Source organism: Eptesicus fuscus, chromosome 5 (assembly GCF_027574615.1).
Source record: "Eptesicus fuscus isolate TK198812 chromosome 5, DD_ASM_mEF_20220401, whole genome shotgun sequence".
Taxonomy (NCBI): domain Eukaryota; kingdom Metazoa; phylum Chordata; class Mammalia; order Chiroptera; family Vespertilionidae; genus Eptesicus; species Eptesicus fuscus.
This window is the reverse complement of record NC_072477.1, coordinates 40864445-40890747: the sequence shown is the minus strand read 5'-3', so window position 1 is coordinate 40890747 and position 26303 is coordinate 40864445. Positions and strand designations below refer to the sequence as shown.

Genomic DNA, 26303 nt, shown 5'->3' with positions numbered 1-26303 from the left:
GTTAAAAGAAGTATGAGAAAACAGTGGTTTTTATTTAGCTGCTTGTGACTCTATATGTTAGCCTTACTTCATACTTATGAACTATTTTATTATTTGACAAGCATTGGCTTTGTTAGGATCATATACAAACCACTAACTTAATTGTGTATCACTGTCTCTTTTAGTACCAACTCATAAAAGCAGTATCTGATTACTTCATATTATCTTCATTTGAACTAGACATTTGCACCAGGCCATAGCATGAGTCCAGGTCAACCTTTTGATCAGTTGCTCATGGGTCAGTTGTTCTTTATGGTCCAATTAACCATAACCTAGGCTCGTCATGGTCCATTGTTTAAATAATTGATTATGGACAGGGGAAATCACTATATATACACCTAGAACAATAATCAACTCTATATGTCATTCTGGAAGTATCATCAGTTACCTCATGAAAATTTAGGGGAATTTAGTGAAGCTAAAGTTGAGATTCTCCGGAAAATTTTGGAGTTAAAACTTCTGAACATTTATGGTCTGTGTAAGTGTACTCTTCTCCCAGCATGAAGAGTATACTTACACATACAATTTTAATGGATTTACCATGTGACTTTGAAAAATCTAGTTGAGATAAACTAATGGTAGCACTATGGGAAAAGAATGAATTAAAGCCCTGGCCAGGTGGCTCACTTGGTTGGAGCATCGTCCTGTACACAAAAAGATTTGCAGGTTCGATTTCTGGTCAGGGCACATACCTAAGTTGCAGGTTTGATCCCTGGTCAGGGAGTGTATAGGAGGCAACTGATCGATGATTCACTCTCACATCAATGTTTCTCTCTCTTTCTAAATATCAATAAAAACATATTCTCAGGTGAGAATTTAAAAAAAAAAGAATTAAAAACTGGATCCTCTGAGCCACTGTCTCAAATAGCCCCTCAACCTCAAAAGATAGAAGAGGGACTATTTGAGGAAAAAAACCAATGTCCTCCTAAAATATGATGCTAAAACCTATAAGGGATATCAAATTGGGTTTTTCAAAAGATTTATGTAAATATGTAATACAAACAAAAATTTTGCAGTATTTGTTCTTTTTAAAAAATATATATTTTTATTATTTCAGAGAGAAAGGGAGAGATAGAAACATCAGTGATGAGAGAGAACCATCAACTGGCTGCCTCCTGCACGCCCCCTACTGGGGACTGTGCCCGCAACCCGGGCATGTGCCCTTGACTGGAATCGAACCCGGGACCCTTTAGTCCGCAGGCCAATGTTCTATTCACTGAGCCAAACCAGCTAGGGCCTGTATTTGTTCTTAAATGCTCACAAATTAATACTGTGAACAATGCTGAATATTGTAATGCTATTAATGAAACAGAATATATACTTTTCTTTCCTCCCTTTTAAACTGCCTTTGCTACAGGGAAGTACAAATGAGGTAAGTTAAATTTTTCTAAGAGCTTATATTTGAAAACATTATGACATTTTTTTTTATAAACCAATTATCCATTAAAGGATGTCTAAATGTAGATTAGAAAATCTTTGATAACTACTGCTCCTATGTTCTCCTTGCATTTATAATTTTAATTGTGAATTTTTAACATGGTTTTAAAACAATATTTAATTTATTCCAGACATCATGTGATTTGAAATGCATAGGAAACACAAACACATGAATATTGGGAATATTTTATCTGTTTTGTTTCCTAAATATGTAGGAAATTTCAAAATTCCTAAGCTCCAACACTGTGCATTTTTCTCTTCTGAAGAATGAAACATGTATAGTTATGAATCTTGAGGAAACTCAACTACTGGACAGCACTTATTTAACTTTGACATTTGAGTGATAGTTACCCATACACTTTAAGCAGGTTCCAGGCCAAAAATGGAGCATAACTTTCTTGGCATACCTCAGACATGACTTGTAAATTGGTGTTCATTTTTCCCACCACCCTTTCATTCTATCAGTCTCCAATGTGCAAATTCTGTATCTAACGGGAGAATCTAAGCTTCCAGGAAGGAATCATTTGTTACGTAAGAAAACTTATCTCTGGAGTCAGTTAGGTCATTGTGTTCAGGAAGCAAAACCTCCTGAACTACAGAGACAACGCATAATTCTTTCCTCAGTTTCTGCTGTTACATGTGACTGGATTATGTCCTGTAATCAAATAACAATGATAAACTTAATATTTACAAGTCAATAAAGAATTATTTTATATAAAATTCAGTAAAACATTCACTAAAGTAAAAACAAATTTCAACTTTACAAAGCAAACCCTAAGGAAAAAAATCTAAGCTTTTGAAAGAACAGGGATTAAACTAAATGTGTTAGAATCAGAATATAATAGAACTATTATATTATGGTATTGGTGCAATACCATGTTGCACCAATATGCATTCATAGAACTGATGATGGTACCATTAGACTATGAAAATAGCCATATAGATACAAAAGATAAAAATTAATGGTATTTCCTGGGAATCGATTACTATTTAAAGAATATCAAGCTTTTATCCAGTTTTTAAAAATATTCAGACTTTTTTACAGACTCCAGAATTACATAAAATAAGTTGGTCTTAACTGAGTGCTCATGTGAAAGTCAGAAGAGGGAATTTATCTTAGACATTAGGTGGGGAGGGGAGAGAGAACATTAAAATATTTTTGAACACTTATATAAAGCAATATGTAAAAATTCCTGATTCAAGCACTGTTATAAAGACACAAAGAACAATTTAGAGGTTATTTTAATGATGAAAGGCTTTCTGAGGTAATGTTTCTGAATAATGTTTTGTAAAATATGAACTAATTAACAGAAATAAGGCAAGAAAACGTTTTGAGTGGACCCCAGTGTGGCAGAGGGAGAGGCAACATATGTGCTTATTTGCATGACTGTATGAGGAAATAATGGAGACTAAAGGTGGCCCCATTCTGAAAAACCTGTAAGGAAGCCCTGAGAACAAAGGGTCTAGCTATGTACAATACAGTAGCTACTGGCAGTCAGAAGTTATGACCTCCTGTTATTTCTCTAAAACTGACAAGTTCTCAACAAGCCCCTGGGGCATAGTGAGTGGTTAGGAAGCTGTGCTCCACGAGATGTGCAGGTAAAAAGGAAATGCAGTCCGAGAACAAAACATTTACCATGAAGGTCAATCCACAAAAGCAGTAATATACACTGTAGAGCTGCAAATACTTTTGGGTTCTAAGATATGAGTTATTAATTTATATTCCATAGAGATTAATGATATAGATTCCAAATTTAGCAAGCTAACTTTTATATAGTACCATAAACTAATTACACTAAAAAGAAAAATGTTTACATCTGTGTTTTAAAATCTGTATTCTTGTCTTTTTAGGCTTTATACAAGCTTTACAACGCAGCAGCAACCCACAGACATCTGTATCATCAGGCTTTTCCTGCACCAAAGTCCGAATCTACTGAACAATCAGAAAAGAAGAAAACTTAATCCAAATGTTAAAAAATACAGGTGCATGACCAATTATCAGTTACATGTCTCCATGTAAACATTCAGTGCTTCCATCAGAAAGAGTAAAATACCAAACACCTCTGAAGACTGCAAAAATGGTTTTGTTCTTTTATTTCAGTGTTTAATAGCAGATGTATGTATGCATGGTTATTATTTCGTTAACATGTACAGTTTCCTGATTTTGTCTTCAAATATACTGTTATTATTTAAAGTTATCTATTTATGATGACAGTACATGTGTTCTGCTTGAATTTACTAAATTCTACTACAGGGTTATAATTAAACCAGGTGGTAAAATATTACTCCCTGTTTGGATATGCTCATTTAGTTTTTACAGAAGAATTTTGAAATTATTTCATAGTCATTTGTTAAAGCACAGCATCACAACTCAAAAGGCTTGATTCAATCTACATCATCTTACATATATCATAAGCTCTTTTTTTAAAGACAATTAAGAGAGCTTTTCAGTTGCTTTATCAAAAACTATGTATTGCTTTTTATATTATGATTTAATATAGAATATAAACCACTTGATAAAAAATGCACAATAGATCACTTTGTATGTATTTGAGTTTCTGCATTGTATATTTTTTCATTTGCTACACAAAGAAATGTATTCATCATAGGTTTATTCTTTTAATATGTCAACTACGATTAAAGTTTACTCTGGTTCCTAAGATTAAAAACAAATGCTTACTGAATTTGGAAATATTTGGGAGTGTTGATAAAGAATAATGATGGTTTATCTTTCTTTTAAAAATTCAGGACACATTTTCTTTAATGTTGACCACATTACAAATTTAGGTTTCCATTTTAAGAAATAGGTACCTTCCAGTTCTTTTAAAACAGTAATTCTATACTGTATTTCAAATTACTAAAATCTATAGTGGAATTTCATTGAGCATACACCTTTTAAAGAGAAAAAAAGTGTGGTAATGAAAAAAAGAAAAGTAATGCCTCTTATCTGGGAGCACTAAAACAGTAATTTCTAACTTTCTTTGAAATGGCTAAGCCGTAATTAAATAGTAATATAAAGTAAGGGACAACAGAAAAGAATAATTAAGATAGAAGAGTGTGTGACAGTTCATAAAGTATATAAGCTTAAATCTTAGAAAAGTTTGATCACATGCCCTGCAAAGTAACTTTCCCAGTGATAAAATTCTACTAGCTTATTTTCATTTTTCAATACCCCTTTCAATGTACTGTTTTCTTTGATGATGGGTCTTATGAATGGAAAAATCAAATATTTATAGCACTATGTATAAAATATAGACTCAAACATTTAGTTTCCACAAAAATATATTTAATAAGCTGCTTGTATAAAATCAAACATTTAATATTTCCAACATTTTATCAACAAATTAAACTCACTACTATGTAACTGGGAGTGCTTTGTATTTTGGAAGATTACCTAAAAAAAAAACATATTTACATATTTACAACACATGTAAATATAACTGAAGAGCTACTTCAACTAATGTTAAAATTAATGGAATTCTAGAGATTTATAGGCTAGAAGTGCCATAAATTTGTCTGCAATCAAATGTACTACACAAATTATGAACAATATCTTTGTAACTATTAACTCAAAAGGAAAAAAAAAGGGAATAAATACTGGGTTTTAAAGTTCTGTGACAAAGAAACTTTATCTTAAAGATAAAAGAAAATCAATTTATTGACCAAGATTTCTTAATGAATCCCTGATTGTCATTTTTGGCAGCTCAACCCAGCTTGTTAGGATAGTAGCATGTTATGCTATAGGGAACCCTCCCTCCACTGTCTCATCAGAGCCATGCTCCTAAATGCTGAAAGAGCCCTGGCCCAAAGTAAGGAAGTGATGTTAGCTACTCTGAGTGCTGTACACAGCTCTCCCACACAGGCTAAAGCCTTTTGCCAAAATTCATTCCTTACAGATTGAAGGCCCTTCACTCTTACATACCAAAAGAATACTTTCTCATCACATTTAAAACGTTCTATACATTTGGGGGGGGGGGGGAGGGGATACCATAAATTATATATAAAAATTTATCACAATAAAGGTTCCAAATCCCATTTTATGTTTTGAACTGTACACAATAGTAACATTTAAAGCATTCGATTCCAGACAATGTTCCACACTAAAGCAGGAAACATCTTTTTTAAAATACTGCATAGGTTATCTCTCGCTGTTTTTTAAAGAAAGGTACTACTACTGTAAGTTTATTTATCAAGTGATCATTTCCTATTTAATATCTCATAATGACATTTCTTCCTGCATTTGTCTCCACTAATAATATTCAAAGCAGTTTCCTAATATGCAGCATTAAGAAGTTTGCCACGTTGGCTCTAAGGTGATAAACATTTTTTTTCTCAATAAGAGTATTTTTAATAAAATACATGTAAAATTAGAATTTTATAATTTCTAAAAAGCTGCCTTTATTAACCAAAGTACTTGTTTGCAGTCTTTTATCTGTGAGAATATTTTAAAGCCCTTATAAAACTTAAATTCTATTTTTATTTTTTAAAAATTTACTTAAAAATTCTTGCCATGTTGCTGGGCATACCACTGCTGCCTCTGCTTGCGGTTTTCCAACTCTGTGAGAAGAGCCTGTCTGTAGGCTTCATACATTTTGACAATCTGTTCCAGTTCTTTCATGAAAAGCAACTTTAGCATTCCCTGGTATGTATCTAGGTCAGCTAGCTGGAAGAGTTCCCACTTCAGAATATGGTCATATCTGTTTTAAAAACACAATCATACATATATTCAGAATACACACATAAATATGTATTTATAGTAATCAACTGGTCTATTTTTATAAATATCAACTTATTAAAATTAAACAAACCATAATCTATAATTGAATCAACTGCTATTTAAATATACTATTTCTTAGAGGAGAAAATAGTTACCACTTCATTTCAATTTCAAAATACCCATTTCTTTTAATCTTAAGTGTCAGTTATTCTAATACTAGAGGCCTGGTGCATGAAAATTCATGCACTGGAGGGGGCGTTCCTCAGCCCGGCCTGCCCCCTCTCACAGTCTGTGAGCCCTCAGGGGCAGGAGGCGACCCAGCAATCGGGAAGGCGACGCCCCCATCACACCTCTGCTGCTGCCACTGTCAGCAGTGCAAGCCTCAGCCAGCCCTGGTTACCTGAGCCTTAGGCAGCCCTGGGCGGCTGGGCAGCCACCATCCGAGGCTTGCCTGCACCTCGGGCCAGCCCTAGGCAGCTGGGGGGCTGAGGGAACTGGGGGACTCCGGAGGTAGGCGCGCCGAGGGGACTGGGTGCTGCCATCTTGTGGCTGTGGGTGCCACCATCTTTGAGGTGTGACAGTCAATTAGCATCTTCCCTCCTTATTGGCTGTGGGCACCACCATCTTTGTGAGGGTGTGATGGTCAATTAGCATATTCCCTCTTTATTAGATAGTAACTAGAGGCCCAGTGCACGATTGAATCATGCATCAATCTACATGCTTTCGCTTTCGATCGCAGGGGAGCTGGGTATCTGTCCACTGGTGCCTGAGCAGACAGGCACCCAGCTCCCACGCTTTTGCTTTTGATCGCTGGTGCACCAGGCCTTTCAGAAGCCTCCAGCGCGGCGGAGGCTTCTGAAAGGCCTGGTGCCTGAGCGGACAGGCACCCAGCTCCCACACTTTTGCTTTCAATCGCGGGGGAGCGGGGTGCCTGTCCGCTGGTGCCTGAGTGGACAGGCACCCAGCTCCCACGCTTTTGCTTTCGATCGCGGGGGAGCTGGGTGCTGTCCGCTGGTGCCCCAGGCCTTTCAGAAGCCTCTGGCGCGGTGAAGGCTCTGAAAGGCCTGGTGCCTGAGTGGACAGGCACCCAGCTCCCACACTTTTGCTTTCGATCGCGGGGGAGCTGGGTGCCTGTCCGCTGGTGCACCAGGCCTTTCAGAAGCCTCTGGCGTGGTGAAGGCTTCTGAAAGGCCTGGTGCCTGAGTGGACAGGCACCCAGCTCCCACACTTTTGCTTTCGATCGCGGGGGAGCTGGGTGCTGTCCGCTGGTCCACCAGGCCTTTCAGAAGCCTCCGCCCCGCCGGAGGCTTCTGAAAGGCCTGGTGCCCAAGCGGACAGGCACCCAGCTCCCCCGCTTTTGATGGTCCGTGGTGGGACGTGAGCTCACTGCCCCAGAGGCCCCTTCTGTGCCGCAGCACAGCCATGGCGCAGACGCAGCACAGCCATGGCGCAGATGCTGAGCTCGAGCCGCCGCTGGCGGCTCGAGCTCAGCATCCCACCGGCCCAATCGGCCACCCCGGCCACCCCAAGTCCCGCACCCCCCGCGCCTCCTGGCCAATCGCGGGCATAGCAAAGGTACGGTCAATTTACATATTTGTCTATTATTAGGTAGGATAAACACAGATTTCAAACCACTGTGGTTCTATAATTTCTGAAGAAGACATTCTATGCTATTCATAAGTTCATCTAAATGTCAGGAACTTAAGAATGCTTTAGACCACACTGGGCCTACAAATAATACATAAAACAGGCAAGGTCATTTGTGTCATTAGTGTCAATAAGGCTTTTTAAAAAGTGTATGTTTTTTATTGATTTTAGAGAGAGAGGAAGGGCGAGGGAGGGAGAGAGAGAAATGTTAATGAGAGAGAAACATCAACATTGATCAGCTGCCTCCTGCATGCCCCCTACTGGGATCGAGCCAGCAACCTGGGCTTGTGCCCTGATGGGGAATCGAACCAGGGACCTCTTGGTTCATGGGTTGATGTTCAACTACTGAGTCACACTGGCAGGGCTAGATAGATGAGGAATGCTGTTCTCTACAGCAAACAAGGAACTAAAAAGAAGAAGGAATGAAGAGGAACCATCATTCATGGGTTGAACAAAAAACCCCAAACAACAGAAAAACTCAAGCAGAAAGCAAATGAGCTCTTTTTAAAATGAGAGAATAAGTAGACTGTAGAAGATTCTACAATGTAGGGAAGGACTCATATAAAACTATATCTGTATCTCAGAAGGCCTTTTTCAATGGTAGGTTGATCACATACTGAGATGGTAGCATGTCACAAACTACTAAAGCAGTAATTTATACTTTGAATTGAAAGACATCTGAAGACAGCACTCTAATTCAATTTTATTTTACAGATGAAAAAACTGAAACCCAAAGAGGCCATATATCTCTTGCAATACTATTTAGTGATTAAAACATCAGAATGGCCTAAAGAACTATGGACCAAGATGCTTCAGAGTAATAATTTTTACTGTTAATACTAAGACTAGACAAAGAACTTGAGCTAGAGCAAGGCATATACCTATGTGATAATGAAGTTATACTTCTCAAATCATACTGCAGAGCTGACATAATAGAACGTTTTATAAATTCTGGTAAATACATTTTTAATGATCATTTCAAATATTTCCTACCCAATGGTCCTTTGGTAATTCATTTACTATATTATTCCAAAAGGATCACTTGTCTAATATAAATTTTAAAAGGCTTTTTTAAAAAGGGAAACAGTAAGCAAATACTGAGCAGCCAGTATGAGCCACATACTGTGTATAAATATTCTGTATAAGTATTTTAAAAAAGGAAAAAGAGAAAAAGCTGTAGATAATTATCTGACTTCCTAATCACAGTATTTAGCATCAAGAATAGGATTATGGATAGAAGCAACAAAATCAGAATAACTAGAGGATATCCTTTGGGAAGAAGAAAAAGCATTCTAAGGAACAACATAGAGAAGAAAAGTAAGCAATGCACCAATTTCTACTCGAAATTCTTGCCCCTGCTGTTTCTGTATAATTTCTTCTTTTCTGCCTATAATTCATCCTATTATGCCTAATTATTTTTACCTTCTTACTTAGCCAAATAATCTACTTCCCCAAGTTTAACTTTTAGCCACTTATACTCTAAATATACAGGTAAATCATTTAGAAAATAGGCTATAAAAACTCCCCCATAGCCTATACTTATAGCATCTCTTTTGCTGTTTTTCTTAGGCCAGTACTCTGTTCAAACACTACTTCTAAAAAACCCATATATGCAAACAGCCATTGCTATAATGCCACCAAGAAACCAAAAAGGTGTTCACACTGCAGTGGAATGCTGGCTTTAGGAGCAAAAATACTGCCTTTCTCAGCTCCAGGTATCATAATGTAGGCTAAGTTCCCGGCACCTGCCCCCTATAACAGTGTGCCCACTATTTCTTTCCACCTATACCCAGAGCTGGGTCAATGGTGACACTGGAATCAAGCCACAGGAATGAAACAGAATCCATTCCACAATGCTGTAGGGGGACTGGTGTTGGAGTGTGTGTAAGGAATATTAGAAAGTAAGTATGTTCCTGACAGTCTTTTTCCTGCTAAAGATTAAATCTCATAATTATATCTGATATTATAGTTATATGATGCATTACAGATTTTTGTGAGCAGACTTAGAAACATTAACTTCACTAAAATTAAATAATTTAGAACATAATCTGTTTCTAAGTCAAGTTCTGGAAGTATATGCAAACAGTATTTTTGTAAGTTACTTCTAGGGACAGAATTAAAAATTTCAGTAAGTTAGAAAATGGTCAATTGTTAAATAGGAGGAAGAAAGGCTACTTTTTTTTCCTAAAACCTATTTTTTTTATAAGTAATTGATTCTCCATCATCTAATTCATAGACAACAACACACCCTTTATTGATAGAACGAGATTAACCATTTCTATACTCTTCAGGGATAAAAATTTAGCAGCAACTAAAAAGCAATAGGTTTCCTGATTTTTTAAGTTTTTAAGCAAATAAGTATTTGCTCTCTTTTCTAGGAGAGTTCTGAGCTATCTGAAGATTAAAAAAAAACAAAAATTGGCTAGTTTCCTAAAATTTTATAGCTAACTCATAGAATCGGATATGAAAAGGACTATAATCTTTAGGAGTCTTCCCTTTTACAAGAAGCAAGGAATTCCATTTAAGTATTATCCTTTTCCCCCCGAAAGAGAAGCTTTTTATTTTTTCTAACAATGACTATAAATTAGAAAGAGTAACCCTATTCAATCTTACCAACTCTCCCAAATAACAAAAGTTAACAGTTGGGCATATATTCTTCCAGACTTAAGGAGAATAAAAATACACACACCTATTGTATTTGACTTGGGAACAGCCTAAGAACAAAGGCTATACACAAGTAGTGGGTCAAGTGTTATTCAAGAGTGAAAGAAGAAGGGATTAAACAAAAAACAATTAACAAAAAATCTTCAAACACAGACAACAGCATGGTCATTACCACAGGGAAAGGGGGTGGGGGGAGGTAGAAGAGTGTACAGGGAGGATAAATGGTGATGAAAGACTTCATCTGACTTGGAGTGGTGAACACACAACATAAAGTTGCTGTATTATAGAATTGTGCCTCTGAAACCTATATAATTTTATTCACCAATGTCACCCCAATTAAGTTCATTAAAAAAAAGAGGAAAAGGGAAGAAAAGTCCATCTGCTGTCACATTCTTAATTCCATTCTTATACTATAGAGATATTTTCAGATAAAAAAGCTGAGAACCAAACCATGCTAAACTTCTATGGATACCTAATTTCAAATGTGTCCCTAATTTCAAGTAAACTAAAACCAAACTTTAGATAAGCATTGTATATACCTTGCAGAATCTACACTAATAAAAGAGAAAGATGCAAATTGACTGTACCTTTGAGATGCCCACCAGCCAATCAGGAGTGAGTATACAAATTAATCCAACAAAGATGGCGGATTAATTTGCATATACAGGCGCCAAGCGGCCAGGGGCAGGATGCTTGCGCTGTCGCCATGGTGACAATGCAGGCATTCCACACCGCCCCAGCCGCTCCAGGCCTCTGGGCAGCATGGGAAGGCAGGAAGGCGGAAAGGTGGCTCCGGCCAGAGCGAAGGCGGTGCTGGCAGCCAGGGGAAGGAAGGCCCATTCTTGCACGAATCTTTGTGCATCAGGCCTCTAGTAATATCTATAATTAAAATGTCTTTTAAAATTACATTAAATTTGCCCTGGCCAGTGATGTCCAGTGGTTGGAGCGTCAGCCTGAGCACTGAAAGGTCGCATGTACCTTGATTGCAGGTTCGTTCCTGGCCCCGGTTAGGGTACATGCTGGAAACAGCCAGTTGATGTGTCTCACATTGATATGTCTCTCTCTCTCTCTCTCTTTCTCTCCCCCATCCTTCCTCCTTTCCCCTTTCCTTCCCCCTCTTTCTCAGAATAGAGGGAATGTAAGGGAATGTGTATGTTGGCCAAAAATTAATAATTCATAGTAAATGACCAATAACTATGAGAATATTAAACTTGCCTAAATGAGCATCATCACCTACATTATAAAGGCCAGGGGCCATCATGACCTAAACGAACAGACGGACAACAGGTATACCAGGAAGTGCATGGAGCACTTCTCGGTCCCTCCCCCGTGGCCCACAGGCTCCTATCATAGCAAGGCTGGCAGCCTGCACGGGTGGGGGAGGGCAAGGCTAGGAGGGCATGGCAAGGTCGTTAGGCCTCTGGCCTGGGGCCGGGCCAGAGGCCTAACGACCTCACTGCTGCCGCGGCAGATGCAGATCAGGCCCAGAGAGAGGGCCAGAGAGAGGGGCAGGGCCTGATCCGCACCTGCCATGGCTGCTGTGGATCAAGCCCATAGATAGGCCCAGAGACACTGACTGGCATAGAAACCGACCAATCAGAACCTAATCTGGGTGAAATGCAAAGGCAGAACCTAAGGTGGGGGCATAGGAGGGGTTTTAAGGGCAACAGCTGTTTGGTGTAAGGTATAAGAAAGCGGTTCAATTTTTTAATGAGCGGTTTGGCAGTATAGTACATATGGCTGGCTATCAAATACAGGGATTATGTATTTTTGTCTGCCAAGAGCATCTCCTCCTGCTGAAAAAGGCTCCCCCCCTCCCCATTTAAGCAATCCTATCCTATATAATCTATCTATACTAATAAAAGGGTAATATGCTAATTAGACCGGGTTGACCGGCCATCTTCCGGACATGCGACTTCCTTCTGGACAAAGCCGTGGTGGTGGTGGCCAAGGCAGAAGAGGTTAGGGTCAATCAGGCCAGCAGGGGAGGGCAGTTGGGGGCGAGATCAGACCTGCAGGAGAGGGCCGTTGGGGGTGAGATCAGGCCTTCAGGGGAGGGAAGTTGGGGGCGACCAGGCCGGCAGGGGAGGGCCGTTGGGGGCGACCAGGCCAGCAGGGGAGGGCTGTTGGGGGCGAACTGGCTGGCAGGGGAGGGCAGTTGGGGGCGACCAGGTCGGCAGGGGAGAGCAGTTGGTGGAGATCAGGCTGGCAGGGGAGGGCAGTTAGGGGTGATCAGGCAGTCAAGCAGAGGTGATTAGGGGCAATCAGACAGGCAGGCAGAGGCAGTTAGGGGCGATCAGGCAGGCAGGCAGGCAGGCAGGCAGATGAGCGATTAGGAGCCAGCAGTCCCAGATTGCGAGAGGGATATCCTACTGCCGGCAGTTGGACATCCCCCAAGGGATCCCCAATTGGAGGAGGTGCAGGCTGGGCTGAGGGAACCACCAGTGTACGAATTTTGTGCACCGGGCCTCTATTCTATATATATATAAAAAGCCAGCGACCGGAACACCATAATGACCATAACGACTGGTCACTATGACGCCCACTGTGGCCAGCAAACTGGCCCGATCAGGGGGCGGGGAGGGAGTGGAGGGGGCAGGCGGCCAACCTCCCAAGGCCCCTCCCCCTGGCCGGCCCACCCCTGATCAGGCCTCTCCCACCCCGATCGAGGGTAGGGCAGCTGGCCAACACCCCCACTGCCCTTCCCCTCAGCCCACCCCACCCCAATTCACAGCCCCTCCCTTGGCTGGCCCCGCCCCCGATGGGCCCCCACCACCCCGATTGCCCTGCAGTCCCTCCCCCTGGCAGGCCCCACCCTTGATTGCACCCCTCCACCCCAATAGGGGGCGGGGCTTGCTGGCCAACCTCCTACAGCCCTTCCCCCCGCCTGGCCCCACCCCTGATCAGCCCCCTCACCCTGATCAGGGGCAGGGCAGGCCGGCCAACCACCTGCGGCCCCTCTCCCCAGCCAGCCCCGCCAGTGATGGGCCCCCACCACCCCGATTGGCCCGCAGCCCTACCCCAAATCAGCTCCATCCCCTGATCGGCCTCCCCACTCCGATCAGGGGCAGGGCCAGCCAGCCAGTCAACCACCCATGGCCCCTTCACCAGCCGCTGACCCCCGATCGCCCTCCCCCCCATTTGGGGCGGGCCAGCCAGCCCATCGCCCACAGCCCCTCTTCATGGCTGGCCCCGCCCCAATCAGCCTCCCATCCCAATCAGGGGTAGGGCCCACCAGCCAATCACCCTTGGCCCCTGCCCCTAGCCTGCCCAGCCCTGACTGGGCCTCGATTGGAGCAGGCCGGCCAGACCCCACCTGTGCATGAATTCGTGCACTGGGCCTCTAGTAGTCAAATAATTATAAGGTATATCCTTTAGGTAATGTAACAACTGTTCAAATTAAAAGCCTAAAAAGAAGCTAATAAGAACAAATGGCTCTAAGCAAGAAAAAATCATTAAAGGCATATTCATACATACACAAACACACACACACACAATGGGCTGATAAATATATAGCAAGATGGTAAAAATTTAGACCACTTGAAAATTTTATTTCAATAGAAGAAAGAGTTACTATTTAAAAAAGTATATATATAAAAGGTTTTATATTCCTTTTATTTGACTATCAAAGATTTAACTTTTTTATTCCAAATTCATTGTCCAATCATCTTTAACTCTTTAAACTCTTCTTTGGGCTATTTTATGCTGATAACTTTTGCTGATAAAAGGGAAATAAGAGTAAGACTACAAAAACTAGTAACTGAATGTTACCTTATATAGTTGTTAACCTTTTGCACTCAGATGTCGAGTGTGACTCGACACCGTTAGCATTAGAATAAAGAAATCGAGAAAAAAGCAAGCGAGTGCAGAGTTAAAAGTACATGAAATAATTATTATGTGTAAAATGCCTGTCAAAGTTCCAGGAATTTAATAGCTGCTAAGCAAATGCAATCTATTCTATATATATAAAGCCTAGCAACTGTCTGACTGTTCGACCGGTAGCTGTGATGTGCAATGACCACCAGGGGGCAGACGCTCCGAATGGTAGCTATGACACGCACTGACCACCAGGGAGCAGATACTCAACACAGGAGCTGACTTGGCAGCAGCAGTTCTCGGGTGACACACCCAGAACCAGAGAGAAGGGAACCCTATTCCAGGGTCGGGGGATGTCGGAGAGCCGGTTTGGGCCCGATCCCCGCAGGCCAGGTCGAGGGACCTCACCTGTGCATGAATCTGTGCACTGGGCCTCTAGTTATTAAATAAGAAAGTACCAATGACAAAAGTTAATAATCTTTGAAGTTAAGAGATAAAGGTTCGAAATCTACCACTTAATAGTTGTGTGATCTGAGCAGCGATAAAGCCTCCATTTTTTTTCATTTGTGAAATGGGTTTAGGGAAGATTTTATGAGATAACATGCCTACAAGTTTGGCACAGTAAAGTACATAGCAAGAACTGGATAATCAATAACTATTTACTTCCAAACACTTTGTATATAACACTGTTACTAATCTTAATCATGTTGGTATCTACTTCTGTTTTCCCAGAAAAGTTCTTTGAGGCCAAGATTTCATTCATTCATTCATGATTACATTGCAAGAACAGTGCCTAGAATGGCACCCAAAAGATATTATTAATTGGCAAACTCATAGCCATCTTGAAAAACTAGCACATCTATGGTCTTCCACTCATCCCTCAACGAAGATTTGTGCTATAAATTCACTTACTTCACAGGGGCTCGAGCATAAACCTGAAGCCAGTCAGGAATTTCTGCAGTATGATATGGATTTGCAGGTACCAGAAGGGACTGATTTCTTTCAGTGTGCTGTGCCTGGTATGTGACAGGAGGAGGTTGATCATACCGAGGTACACTAAGAAGAAAGAATTGACATTCATTAAGATAAAGGCCCTAAATTTAAACAATTATAAAAACAACTAATATTTAAGCGTTGTTTTTTTAATGTTTTTATTGATTTCAGAGAGAGGAAGGGAAAGGGAAAGAGAAACATCAATGATGCGAGCGAATCATGGATTGGATGCCTCCTGCATACTCCCTCCTACTGGGGATCGAACCTGCAACTGTGACCTCCTGATTCATGAGCCGATGCTCAACCACTGAGCCACACCAAACAGGATTTAAGACTATTTTAATGAGCCTCCTGCCCAAACTCAGTTCCTTCTACCACCTAAAAAAACCGTAAAGTTTACAAAGCATTTTCATAATTAATATGCTTTTCTCAGCAACTCTGTAGACAATTATTTTTTATCATACTATAGGGGAATTAAAATCCACCTTCTCTTAGCAACTAGTAGGTCACTGACAATGGATATAAACTAAGCTAAATCTTTACATATTTTTAAGAAATTTCTTCCGGCTTGTATTCAGTCTTTTCAAGGTTGACTTCAAAGGCTATAAAACTTATAGAGTCTAGTTGTAACCTTTATACAGAGGCTTAAAACTAGAATCATAAATTCCAGTAATTACTAGTAATTAGCTGTAAATTTATGTTGGAAAGGTTGATAGTTTCTCTCAAAATGATAATGGACTTTCTTCATCATTTAGGCTGAAAAGGTTTGGAATATGTAGTACAGTAGGAATGCTTGAAATATTCAAATTAACTGTAATGTTTCCTTTCTATTTTTGCCACCTTAAGAGAGTATATTGGAGTTAGATAGAACCTATTTTAAATCAGAATTAAAAAACACACACACACATACAAGAAACAACCACTATGCTTTTTATTAATTCTAATGGCCTCTATATGTTGGGGGCAGGGAAAGAATAGCAACACAGGAAGAAGACTGTTATATAGAAAAATGCTAAGAAGAGCACTGAACCAAAGAGTGAGTTCTGGGAGGTCAAAATGATCTATTCCAGTCTTGGAGACAAAACTGGAAGGGCGTGCCTCCCAAAATTAGGATTTAAGTGTAGCCTGGCCACTGTGCCTCAGTGTTTGAGGGTCAACCCATGAGCCAAGAGGTCACCAGTTCAATTCCCAGTCAGGGCACATGCCCGGACTGTGGGCTATCCCCAGTAGAAGGCAGATCAGTGTTCCTATCTCTTTATCTCTCTCCCTTCCTCTCTTTCTAAAATCAATAAAAGCATATTTAAAAAAAAGATTTGCATGTATATCAGAAAAGGTCATGCAATACTAAACCGGGGTTAAAATAAGTGTTAAGATTTAGATTGTGTTTAACAATGTAAAAAATCAATGTGCAAATGGCACTGAATCTTATCTTCAATTCTTCTTTCATAACTCGGTGCAACAACTGGAAGATGGAGAAAAACTAAGGCTTTGACGTCAGCTATGTCTAGGGGGTTTGGCCATTTAGAAATTGTATGAATGAAAGCAAAACTGCTTTACTTCTCTTAGCTTCAGCCTCCTTATTTATAAAACAAAATAAATCCATATCAAAGATGACTGTTCTCAGGAGTAAGTGACCTAATATAAGAGTTCTGTATAAGGATTAGCATAATATAGACAATCAAATAGCTATTAATACTACCTACCTTTGTAAGCTTAATGAAGGTGTTTATTCTCTCCTGTTTAATGTCTACAGAGTTGCTGAGAAAAGCATATTAATTATGAAAATGCTTTGTAAACTATAAAAATTCTATAATAATGTAAGTTTAATGATGAACAGAAAGTAAGTTCAATATACTCTCAAATCTAGTTATCTGATCACAAAGTCCTCTGTTACCTGGTAAAAATGTAACCATATTTTTTCCCATCACTTATTCAACAAATAGCTGCTACATTCCACTTCGTGCCCATTTCTGAGTTGGGTCCTGGGGCAAAGTAAGAATAAGTGGGACTCATCCCTGCCCTAGGGTGGGTGGCTCGGAAATACTCCTATGTGATAGGCCTGAAAATGGAGGCCAGGGAGGCATGAGCTTGTTTGAGATGGTACAGAGAGTAGGCAAAGGGGGCCAGAGCCCAACACAGGCAGAGCATTTGGTTTGGTTCTTCTGAAGAGATGACAACTTCAGTTGTTCAATAAACAATGACAGAGTGCTACTAAGTGGAAAAACTGCTGTTCAAATATGAATTAATAAATCTAAATATGTATGCAAAATGATTAAAACAATACAATGATAAAGCTTAGTTTTCTAGGTGATATTAAAATGTATTTTCAGGAATTGAATGATTCTAAAAAATGCAAATGTTTGCTATAACTGAAGATCTGTATGACGCTAAATACTAACCAACATCTATTAATATGCTAATGATATTCTACATATTTTGAATCTTATGGTTCAGTTCTTGAACGTTCAAATGTAGTTAATCGGGCCCTGGCCAGTGTGGCTCAGTAGGTTGGAGTGTCATCCTAGACACCAAAAGGTGGTGGGTTCGATTCCCAGTGAGGGCACATACCCAGGTTGTGGGATTGATCCTCCCATTGATCAATGTTTCTCTCTCCCTCCCTTCTTCTAAGATCATTTTTTTTTTAATGTAGTTAATCAGGAATATTTGTAAATTCACTACTAAACTAATACTAGTGTTTTTTTTTATGTACTTTGAAATCCAGTTTGTATTTTATATTTAAAGCATATCTCAATTGGGATTAATCATATTTCAATGCTCAATAGCCATATGTGACAACTGGCTACAGTAGTAAGAGGGCTAGAAATCTGGTAATAAGCAAGATAGACAATGTTTTATGCACTTCCAATTTTCACTTTCCTGCCAGGTAAGAGTAAAAAACACAACATAACATGTCTGAAATAGAATAAAAACAGCAAGATGTTACAATCCAAAAGTATACTTTGAAACATTAGGAGGTAGGTCTGTATTATTTATAGGAATTTAAATGTTAAGAGACAGATGTTTTATTTACTTCAATTTCTGGGTATCTACAGCAAAAACATTCTAATATATTAAAGCAGAATCTGATCATAAGAATACTGATCCTGTTTTTGAGGTTCTTTAATGAGAAAAGCTTTTTTAAATTATAAAGTCATTCATTACTTAAAAAAAATATACAGAGAAAGGTATCATCCTATATAATAAAAGAGTATTATGCAAATAGACCGAACTGCAGAACCGAACAACCAATCAAAGCATAATATGCTGATATGCTAAGGCTGCTCAACCACTCACTATGACGTGCACTGACCATCAGGGGGCAGATTGCTCCAACAGGTAGGTTAGCTTGCTGCTGGGGTCTGGCCAATGGCTGATCGGGACTGAGGGAGATGGGTCAGACGTGCCCTGGATCCCTTCTTCAGTCCCTCCCCAGCTCGATCATGCACCAGTGGGGTCCCTCAGCCTGGCCTGTGCCCTCTCGCAATCTGGGACCCCTTGGGGGATGTCAGAAAGCCAGTTTCAGCCCGATCCCGCAGGCCACTCCCCTTGAGAGGGCGCCAGACACAGGGCTCATGGCTGGTGAGCACGGCTGCAGCAGCGCAAGCCTCTCAGGATCGGGACTGGATTGGGCACGAGCCCAAGGCAGGCACAGTGGGGCCAGGATGAGCGGGGGCGGCAGGTAGGAGCTGCAGGTGGCATTGGACTGCAGGTTTCGGCCCAATCCCTGCAGGCCACCCAGAGGGACTCCACCTGTGCATGAATTTGTGCACCGGGCCTCTAGTCCTATATAATAAAAGGCTAATATGTAAATTGTCCCCTCGACTGGGAGTTCAACTGGGAGTTCGATAAGGGGGCGGGGCTGGCCTGCCAACCTCCTGCATCCTCTCCCCCTAGCCGACCCAGCCCGATCAGCCCCAATCAGGGTGGGCCAGCAGGACCCCACCCGTGCACAAATTCGTGCACTGGGCCTCTAGTAACTTTGAAAACAAAAGCTTTCAAACATCAAACTTCAGGATACCGTTCTCTTTGATGAAAATATGATCTCAAAATCCAACATTAGACAATCTCAAAACAAAAAGTTAAAAATAAAGTCAATACCTAGGAGCACAGGGATGCCTATACTGAGCCTTCTTATTTGTGTGATCCACATAATAGGTTCCAAATTCTGATGACTCAACTCGCTCCCATCCTGGAGGAAGTCCTTCTCGCTCAAGAGGATGGCTCCAATGAGTTGTATTTGTGTTGTGATCTATATAATATTTTCTCCCTCTCATTGTCCAGTCCACAGACCAACCAGGAGGAAGGGGTAAATCTTCAGAACTATGGTTAGTTAAATTTCCTAAAGATGTAGCAGCAACTCTCCCAATACCTGAGAAGAAAGAGAAAAAGAGAAGAAATAGGACAATTATTCAAAGCTAAAAGATGCTATTTGATGAATGTAGGTAAAATTCTGTTAAAATGCATGATTTTATCATTATAAATAAAATTCTTCATAAAACTAGCCAGTATTACTATTATTTAATTACAAAACCAGGGAGAAGTAGTCTCCTTCTTTGAAATTGGGTATTTTTAGTTGATGCTTCCATCACCAGGCCATACAAACTTTTAACTCCTAACAAAGCTACTTAAGTAGGTATACTGCTAAAGGAAAAGTAAAGAAAAGAAAATTTCACCTCATTCAAGATTTTAGATTTGACATTTCATCTAAAACAGTAAAATGAACTTTTAAAACTATTCCCAGTTTAGAATTTTAAAAAAATAATCTGCCTGTGCCCCAGAACTACTAAGTAAGTTTATCAAGGTAGCAGGATATAAGGTCAACCTACAAAAATAAGTATCTATATACTAACAATAATTGGAAACATTTAAATACTTACACCATTTATAATAGCTCTAAAAAATCAAACATTTACATATTAACCAAGCAAAACACGTACAGGATCTGTATGCTGAAAACTACAAACACTGATGAAAAAGTGAAAGCGATACTACCACATTAATGGATTGGAAGACTCAAAATAGTTAAGGTGTCAATTTTTCTTGAAATGATCGTTAGGTTTAAGGTAATTACAATCAAATTCTAGCAGGAGTTTTTGTAGATATAGAAAAATATAGACAAGCAGACTCTAAAACAGTGATGGGCAACCTTTTGAGCTTGGTGTGTCAAACTTCGCCAAAAAACTGAGCATAACTCAGGTAGTGTGTCACTTTGAGGAAAAAACTAACTCCAAGACTCTAGTTGCAAATGTTTCATCCTCAGGAGCAGCAAATGTTTCATCCTCGGCATGCGGCCACGTGTCATCAGAAATGGCTACGCTTGTCAGTGCTAACAACACGCGTGTCATAGGTTCACCATCACTGCTCTAAAATGTACATAAAAAGGCAAAAGAACTGGAGAAACCAAAACCATTTTTAAAAGGAAGAATAAAGATGGAGGACTCATGGTATCTGATTTTAAGATTTACTATCATACCTAATAAAATGGTAATATGCAAATTACCATCACTCCGCTACGCCCACGATTGGGCCGGCTGGAGGCGCAGGGGGCGGGACTCAGGGTGGCCGATTGGCTGGCGGTAGGAGCGGGGGGCGGGGACTCGCGAGTCCCCGACCCCCGCCCCTCCCGCCAGCTTAAACGGCCGGCGCTGCTTAGGCCGGCGCTGCGGAAGACGCTGGTGGCAGAACTCGGGGTGGCCGATTGCGTGGCTGCTGGCATCAGTTTTCCGCCAGCAGCAGTTTTCCTCTGGCCACCCGCCCAATCGGAGCACCTCCCGATCGGAGTTCCTCTCGGGGTGGCCAATCGTGCTGGTGGGAGGTGCTCTGATCAGTGGGTGACCAGAGGAAAACTGCTGCTGGCGGATAACTGGTGCTGGCAGCCAGGTGAAGGAAAAGTCTATTGCACGAAACTTCGTGCAACGGGCTCCTAATCTATAATAATAAAAGCATAATATGCTAATTAGACTGGACAGCCGAACAACTTTCCGGATGTCATTCCAGATGTCCTTCCAGATGAAGCCGTGGTGGCAGGGGCCAAGGCAGAGGTGGTTAGGGGCGATCAGGCAGGCAGGTGAGCAGTTAGGGGCAATCAGGCAGGCAGGCAAGTGGGTAGGGGCGATGAGATGAGGCAGGCAGAAGGATAAGGGCGATCAGCCAGGTAGGTGAGTGATTAGAGGCGATGAGGCAGGCAGGCAGAGTGGTTAGGGGTGACCAGGCAGGCAGGTGAGCAGTTAGGGGTGATTAGGCAGGTAGGGAAGCAGTTAGGGGCATCAGGCAGGCAGGCAGAGTGGTTAGGAGTGATCAGGCAGGCAGGTGAGCAGTTAAGAGCCAGCGGTCCTGAATTGCGAGAGGGTGCAGGCTGGGCTGAAGGACCCCCACCCCTGCACGAATTTCGTGCACTGGGCCTCTAGTAAAGATATAGTAATCAAAACAGTGTGGTATTATCAAAAAGACAACCAGATCAATGAAACAGAGAATCCAGAAAAACATCTACATATACATGGTCAATTAATTTTTGACAAAGGTGAAAAATTGAGGAAGAATAGCTTTATCAACAAATGATGTTGCAGCAACTGGATATCCATATGCAAAAAAATTAATCACAACCTATACCACCTAATATAAAAATGAACTCAAGATGGATCATATATCTGATGTAAAACATACAACTATAAAGTTTTATAGAAAAAGTAGGATACATTTTTGAAACCTTTTGTTAGGCAAAGCCTTCTCAACCAAAAAAAAAAAAAAAAAAATCCCTGAATTCATAAAGATACTAAAATACAAACTCACTGGTTACCTTTGGAAGTGGCCAGGGTACCAATTCACTATTCTGAAAAAACCAGTCAATAAAAGGAAAGATCTAGCATTTATCCTGTCTTATATGAACAGCAGCCAAGTAATTGATAAGGAAAAGTTCTTCACTATAGAATTCCAACTGATCGAGAAGAAATGATAGAACTGGAGTATCACCAATTTGTAACACCTAATGAAATATTGGATCTAGCGAATGATCATTAATAGCTGCCTAATTAACATTAGGTAAAAGGCTGAAGGATATCTTTATAATGGATGAATGGGGCTGACATCTAATCCCATGATCAATTTTAACATCAAAGAGAAATCAGTCATTATGTGTCTCTGGAACTGATGCAACAAAATGTATACAACACCACCTATAAAGTATTCTGGCAAAAAGGAAAATGCAAGAAAAAAAATCACTCTCAGTACCATTTGGGAAGAAAAGGCTACATTTTTAAAGCAGATGGTGATTGTAGAACAGAACAAAGTCTTTTGATGAAACTGACCTTGGCTTCTGTCAATCTGCAACTGAAGGTTTATTTAATAAGCGTAGCTAATGCAATTTCAATACTTAAAGAGAAAATATTGAAACAGAAAAGAGATGTCAACAAACTAAACATACGCACATAAGTAGTAACTTTGAAATCACATTGTATAAGCATGTAATGGCTCTATACTTTTTTATACTTCCATCATTAAATATGTATTTCTAGACACAACCAAAGATAGCAATCCCATATAATAAAAGCCCAGCGACCGAAAGGCGGAACCACCAAAACCACTGGTCAACCAGCCACTATGATGCACACTGACCCCGGGGCAGATGCTCAACGCAGGAGCTGCCCGCTGGTGGTCAGTGCGCTACCACAGTGGGAGCGCTGCTCAGCTGACCAGGATGAGCAGCTGCTCCCGCTGCGAACCCCAAGCCGACGGGCAGTGCTGCTGCCACAGCTGGCTTGCAGAGCTGATCCCGGAGGCTGGGGGGCAGGTTCGTGGCTGCTGCGGGACTGAGGCCTACTCCGCCGCCTCTCAGTGCTATTGTCCCTGAGCCCAGCCCTACTGTCCAGGTCCCCTGAAGAGGTGAGTGCTCTGACTCCACTGAAGATGTGGACCAGGGAGCAGCCGCTCAGAGGGCGGGTCCACAGCCGCTGACCGGGATGAGCAGTGCTCTCACAGCGGCCACGCCCCTCACCAGTGCACGATTCCCATGTACCGGGCCTCTAGTTTTGAAATAAAAAAATACACACACACACACAAGGTGGGGCAAGAGTAGGTTTATAGTGGTTAATATGGAAAATAATACAATAATTAATAAATACTAACACAAGAATAAACTGTTTTGTATACTCACAATTATAAACCTACTTTTGCCACATCTTACATATACATAAACACATACTCAATTCAATGTACTCAGAGTTATTTATAAGAACCATAACATTTGGCCTGATAGAGGTCCAACTGGAAATGTACAAATTTATAAATACAACATTATTAAGAACAAAAACTATTATAGTAATTAAAAACTGTACAGGCTTACAGAGTATTAAAGTTTGTGACAATTTTATTCCTCTCCTTAGAAAATCCTAAGTTCTATATACTGAACTTGCCTAAATCCAGAAATATATGTACTTTTGCATTTAAACATTATGTACCAAACACTAGATTTAAAACATGATAAACTTGAAATTCATAGTTAGAGGAAACACAAAGACCTCTCTGTAAAAATCCAATTTCCAGGAACTAAACCTTTCCAATTTGATAAGGAGCCATGAAGTCCACAAAGTTCCATATAGGTTCATCAGCTTTTTAAATGTCTTGTTAGGAGAGATATCCACAAAAAGTTTTTTTTGGTTTCATGACACACTCCACCTGTACATTCTGAAAGTGCCATGTATACTAAATTATTTTCAAACTATTATTTGGGATAATTTCATAAAACCTATGGAGAGAGAGAGAGAGAGACCCGAGATCTAGCAACTGGAGCATCATGACCAAGCCTTGTGGGGTGCGCCTGAGTGAGGAAGCCTGCAAACAGGTAGATGCCTTCAGGTAAAATCTTTCCTAGGAGGCTGAGGAATTCCTCTACAGATTCTTGCCATAGAAGTTCATACACCTGAATCAGCTCTTGCAAGAAGACTTCCTCAACGTGGCTGGCCTGACCTCTCTCCGAGCCCCACTGGACATCCCTATTCCAGATCCCTGACCCAAAGATGATGAGATGGAAACATATAAGCAGGAGAAGAAAGAAGTGTGGCTTTCTCTCTGGGAATGAGAAGCTCCTGGCCTTGCTTGCCCTGGTTAAGCCAGAAATCTGGACTCTCAAAGAAAAATGTATTCTGGTGATCACATTCATCTAGCACCTGATCCCCAAGATTGAGGATGGAAATGACTTTGGGGTAGCAATCCAGAAGAAGGTGCTGAAGAGGGTGAATGCAGTCAAAACCAAAGTAGAAGCCTTCCAGACAACCATTTCCAAGTACTTCTCAGAACGCGGGGATGCTGTGGCCAAGGCCTCTAAGGAGACTCATGTAATGGATTACCAGGCCCTGGTGCACGAGCGAGATGAGGCAGCCTATGGGGAGCTCAGGGCCATGGTCCTGGACCTAACGGCCTTCATGCTGAGCTTTATCATATCATTAGCAGCAACCTGGAGAAAACTGTCAACCCAAAGGGTGAAGAGAAGCCATCTATGTGCTGAGCCCCGGGCTAGAAGGGAAATAAATTACCAAAACTTTGTGTGGGGGAAAAAAGAAACAAACCTACTGAGAGATAAATGTACAATACAAAAAGATTGGAAACCACTGATCTAAAACATAAAGCATTACTAATAATAAATGTGTCTAGGAGACTAAAAAAAGAAAAAGGCTATAGCAAGCTTTAACACATCAGATATCCACTCTAAGTTCAGCCAGAAAGTTGAAACTTTAGTAACAAACATGCCAAATCTGGAAAAAGGGCATGAACGCTAACAATTATGAGTGTCTGTTCTGCCCCTGGTCATTTCCATCTGTACTATTTCAAACTCAAAACAGCTCTGAGGTAGTAGATAGAATCACTACCAATTTACAGAGTTTGAGGAAACCAAGTTTCAAGTAAGTTATTTTACCGAAGGCCACACAGATGGTATAAGGTCAAATGACAATATTACTAACCATGTAATATTAGCAACATAAGATCATTTGTAATTCTTCAAAGAAAAATATGACTACTATTAATAAAAAAAAAAGGCAAACCATCAATTTGAATTCAGTCTATGGAAAATGAGAATCTTGTTTCTGAGCTATGAGGAAAAAAATAGTTTTTTACTGCCTCCCCTCCCCCCTCCCTCACTCGTTCTCAAACAAACCAATCTACCAAAAAATAAAAAAAAAAATAAAAAGTTTTTCATAATTTCAATTGGCCCCAGAAGAATGAGTGGCATTCATAATCCTCAAAATAACTTCTATTTGCAGGAACTAATCGCACACCTTCCGTTTATATAAAATAAAGCATTCATAAGCTAAATACAGGGGTGGGCAAATAGGTGTGAAAAAAGATAGGTTATGATTACTACAATAGATTTGTGTTTCATGTACTCACAACTGTAAACCTACTTTTGCCTACCCTGTACATGAATTTCCAAAGTTACAGAAAAAAGAATTATTTTGTCTCTTTACCAAGCTTTCACTAGATATGTCTCCAAGAACTTAATCTCATATAACCAGGCAAATATATATGAGACTAGCTTTCCCGTTGCAGGAAAATTCCTGCAATGGGATTTCCTGCTGCACTCTACCCCGCCTCCGTTCGTTCCTCCCTTGCCGCCCGCCTCGCCTTCTCCTCCGGCCCGCTCGCGTTTCCCTTCGCCCCCCGGCCCCGCCTCCACCCCGCCATTGTCACCGGCCCCGCCTTCTCCTCCAGCCCGCCTTTGTTTCCCTTTGCCCCCGGCCCCGCCTCCACCCCGCCCTTGCCGCCGGCCCCGCCTTCTCCTCCAGCCCGCCCGCGTTTCCCTTCGCCCACTGCCCTGACTTCGCTCCTCCCTTCTCCTCCCCCCGCCCTCCTGGCTTGCTTGCTTCTTCGAAGCTTTACTCCCCTTTGCAGCTCTTGGCTTCTTTCGACACTGTTTTGATATGCAAATTAGCCGCCATCTTTGTTGGGGCAATTTGCATACTCGTCCTGATTGGTTGGTGGGGGTGGCTTGGCTGGTGGG

The 26303-nt window shown here is 41.0% G+C and overlaps 2 protein-coding genes and 1 pseudogene across 8 annotated transcripts in view; 2 read left to right on the top strand and 1 right to left on the bottom strand.

Moving 5' to 3' along the window:
- ATL1 (atlastin GTPase 1) overlaps positions 1-3761 on the top strand; it is a 44751-nt gene extending 40990 nt beyond the window's left edge. The window contains exon 13 of the mRNA XM_008139068.3: positions 3328-3761. Within this exon, the coding sequence (XP_008137290.1) occupies positions 3328-3438 (111 nt within the window). The 3' untranslated portion in view covers positions 3439-3761. The remainder of the gene's footprint in view (positions 1-3327) is intronic.
- SAV1 (salvador family WW domain containing protein 1) overlaps positions 3230-26303 on the bottom strand; it is a 34079-nt gene continuing 11005 nt past the window's right edge. Inside the window, exons 3-6 of one of the 7 annotated variants that reach the window (XM_028141808.2) lie at positions 19412-19682; positions 15233-15376; positions 5986-6173; positions 3230-3409 (exon numbers count right to left, since the gene is read on the bottom strand). In XM_028141808.2, coding sequence (XP_027997609.2) covers positions 3378-3409; positions 5986-6173; positions 15233-15376; positions 19412-19682 — 635 coding nt within the window. In that variant the 3' untranslated portion in view covers positions 3230-3377. Of the gene's footprint in view, positions 3410-4740; positions 6174-15232; positions 15377-19411; positions 19683-26303 lie in introns of those variants that run through there. The other 6 variants (XM_054716076.1, XM_054716078.1, XM_054716075.1 and 3 more) reach the window with 6 other exon arrangements.
- Positions 24102-24812, top strand: LOC103283871 (proteasome activator complex subunit 2-like; annotated as a pseudogene).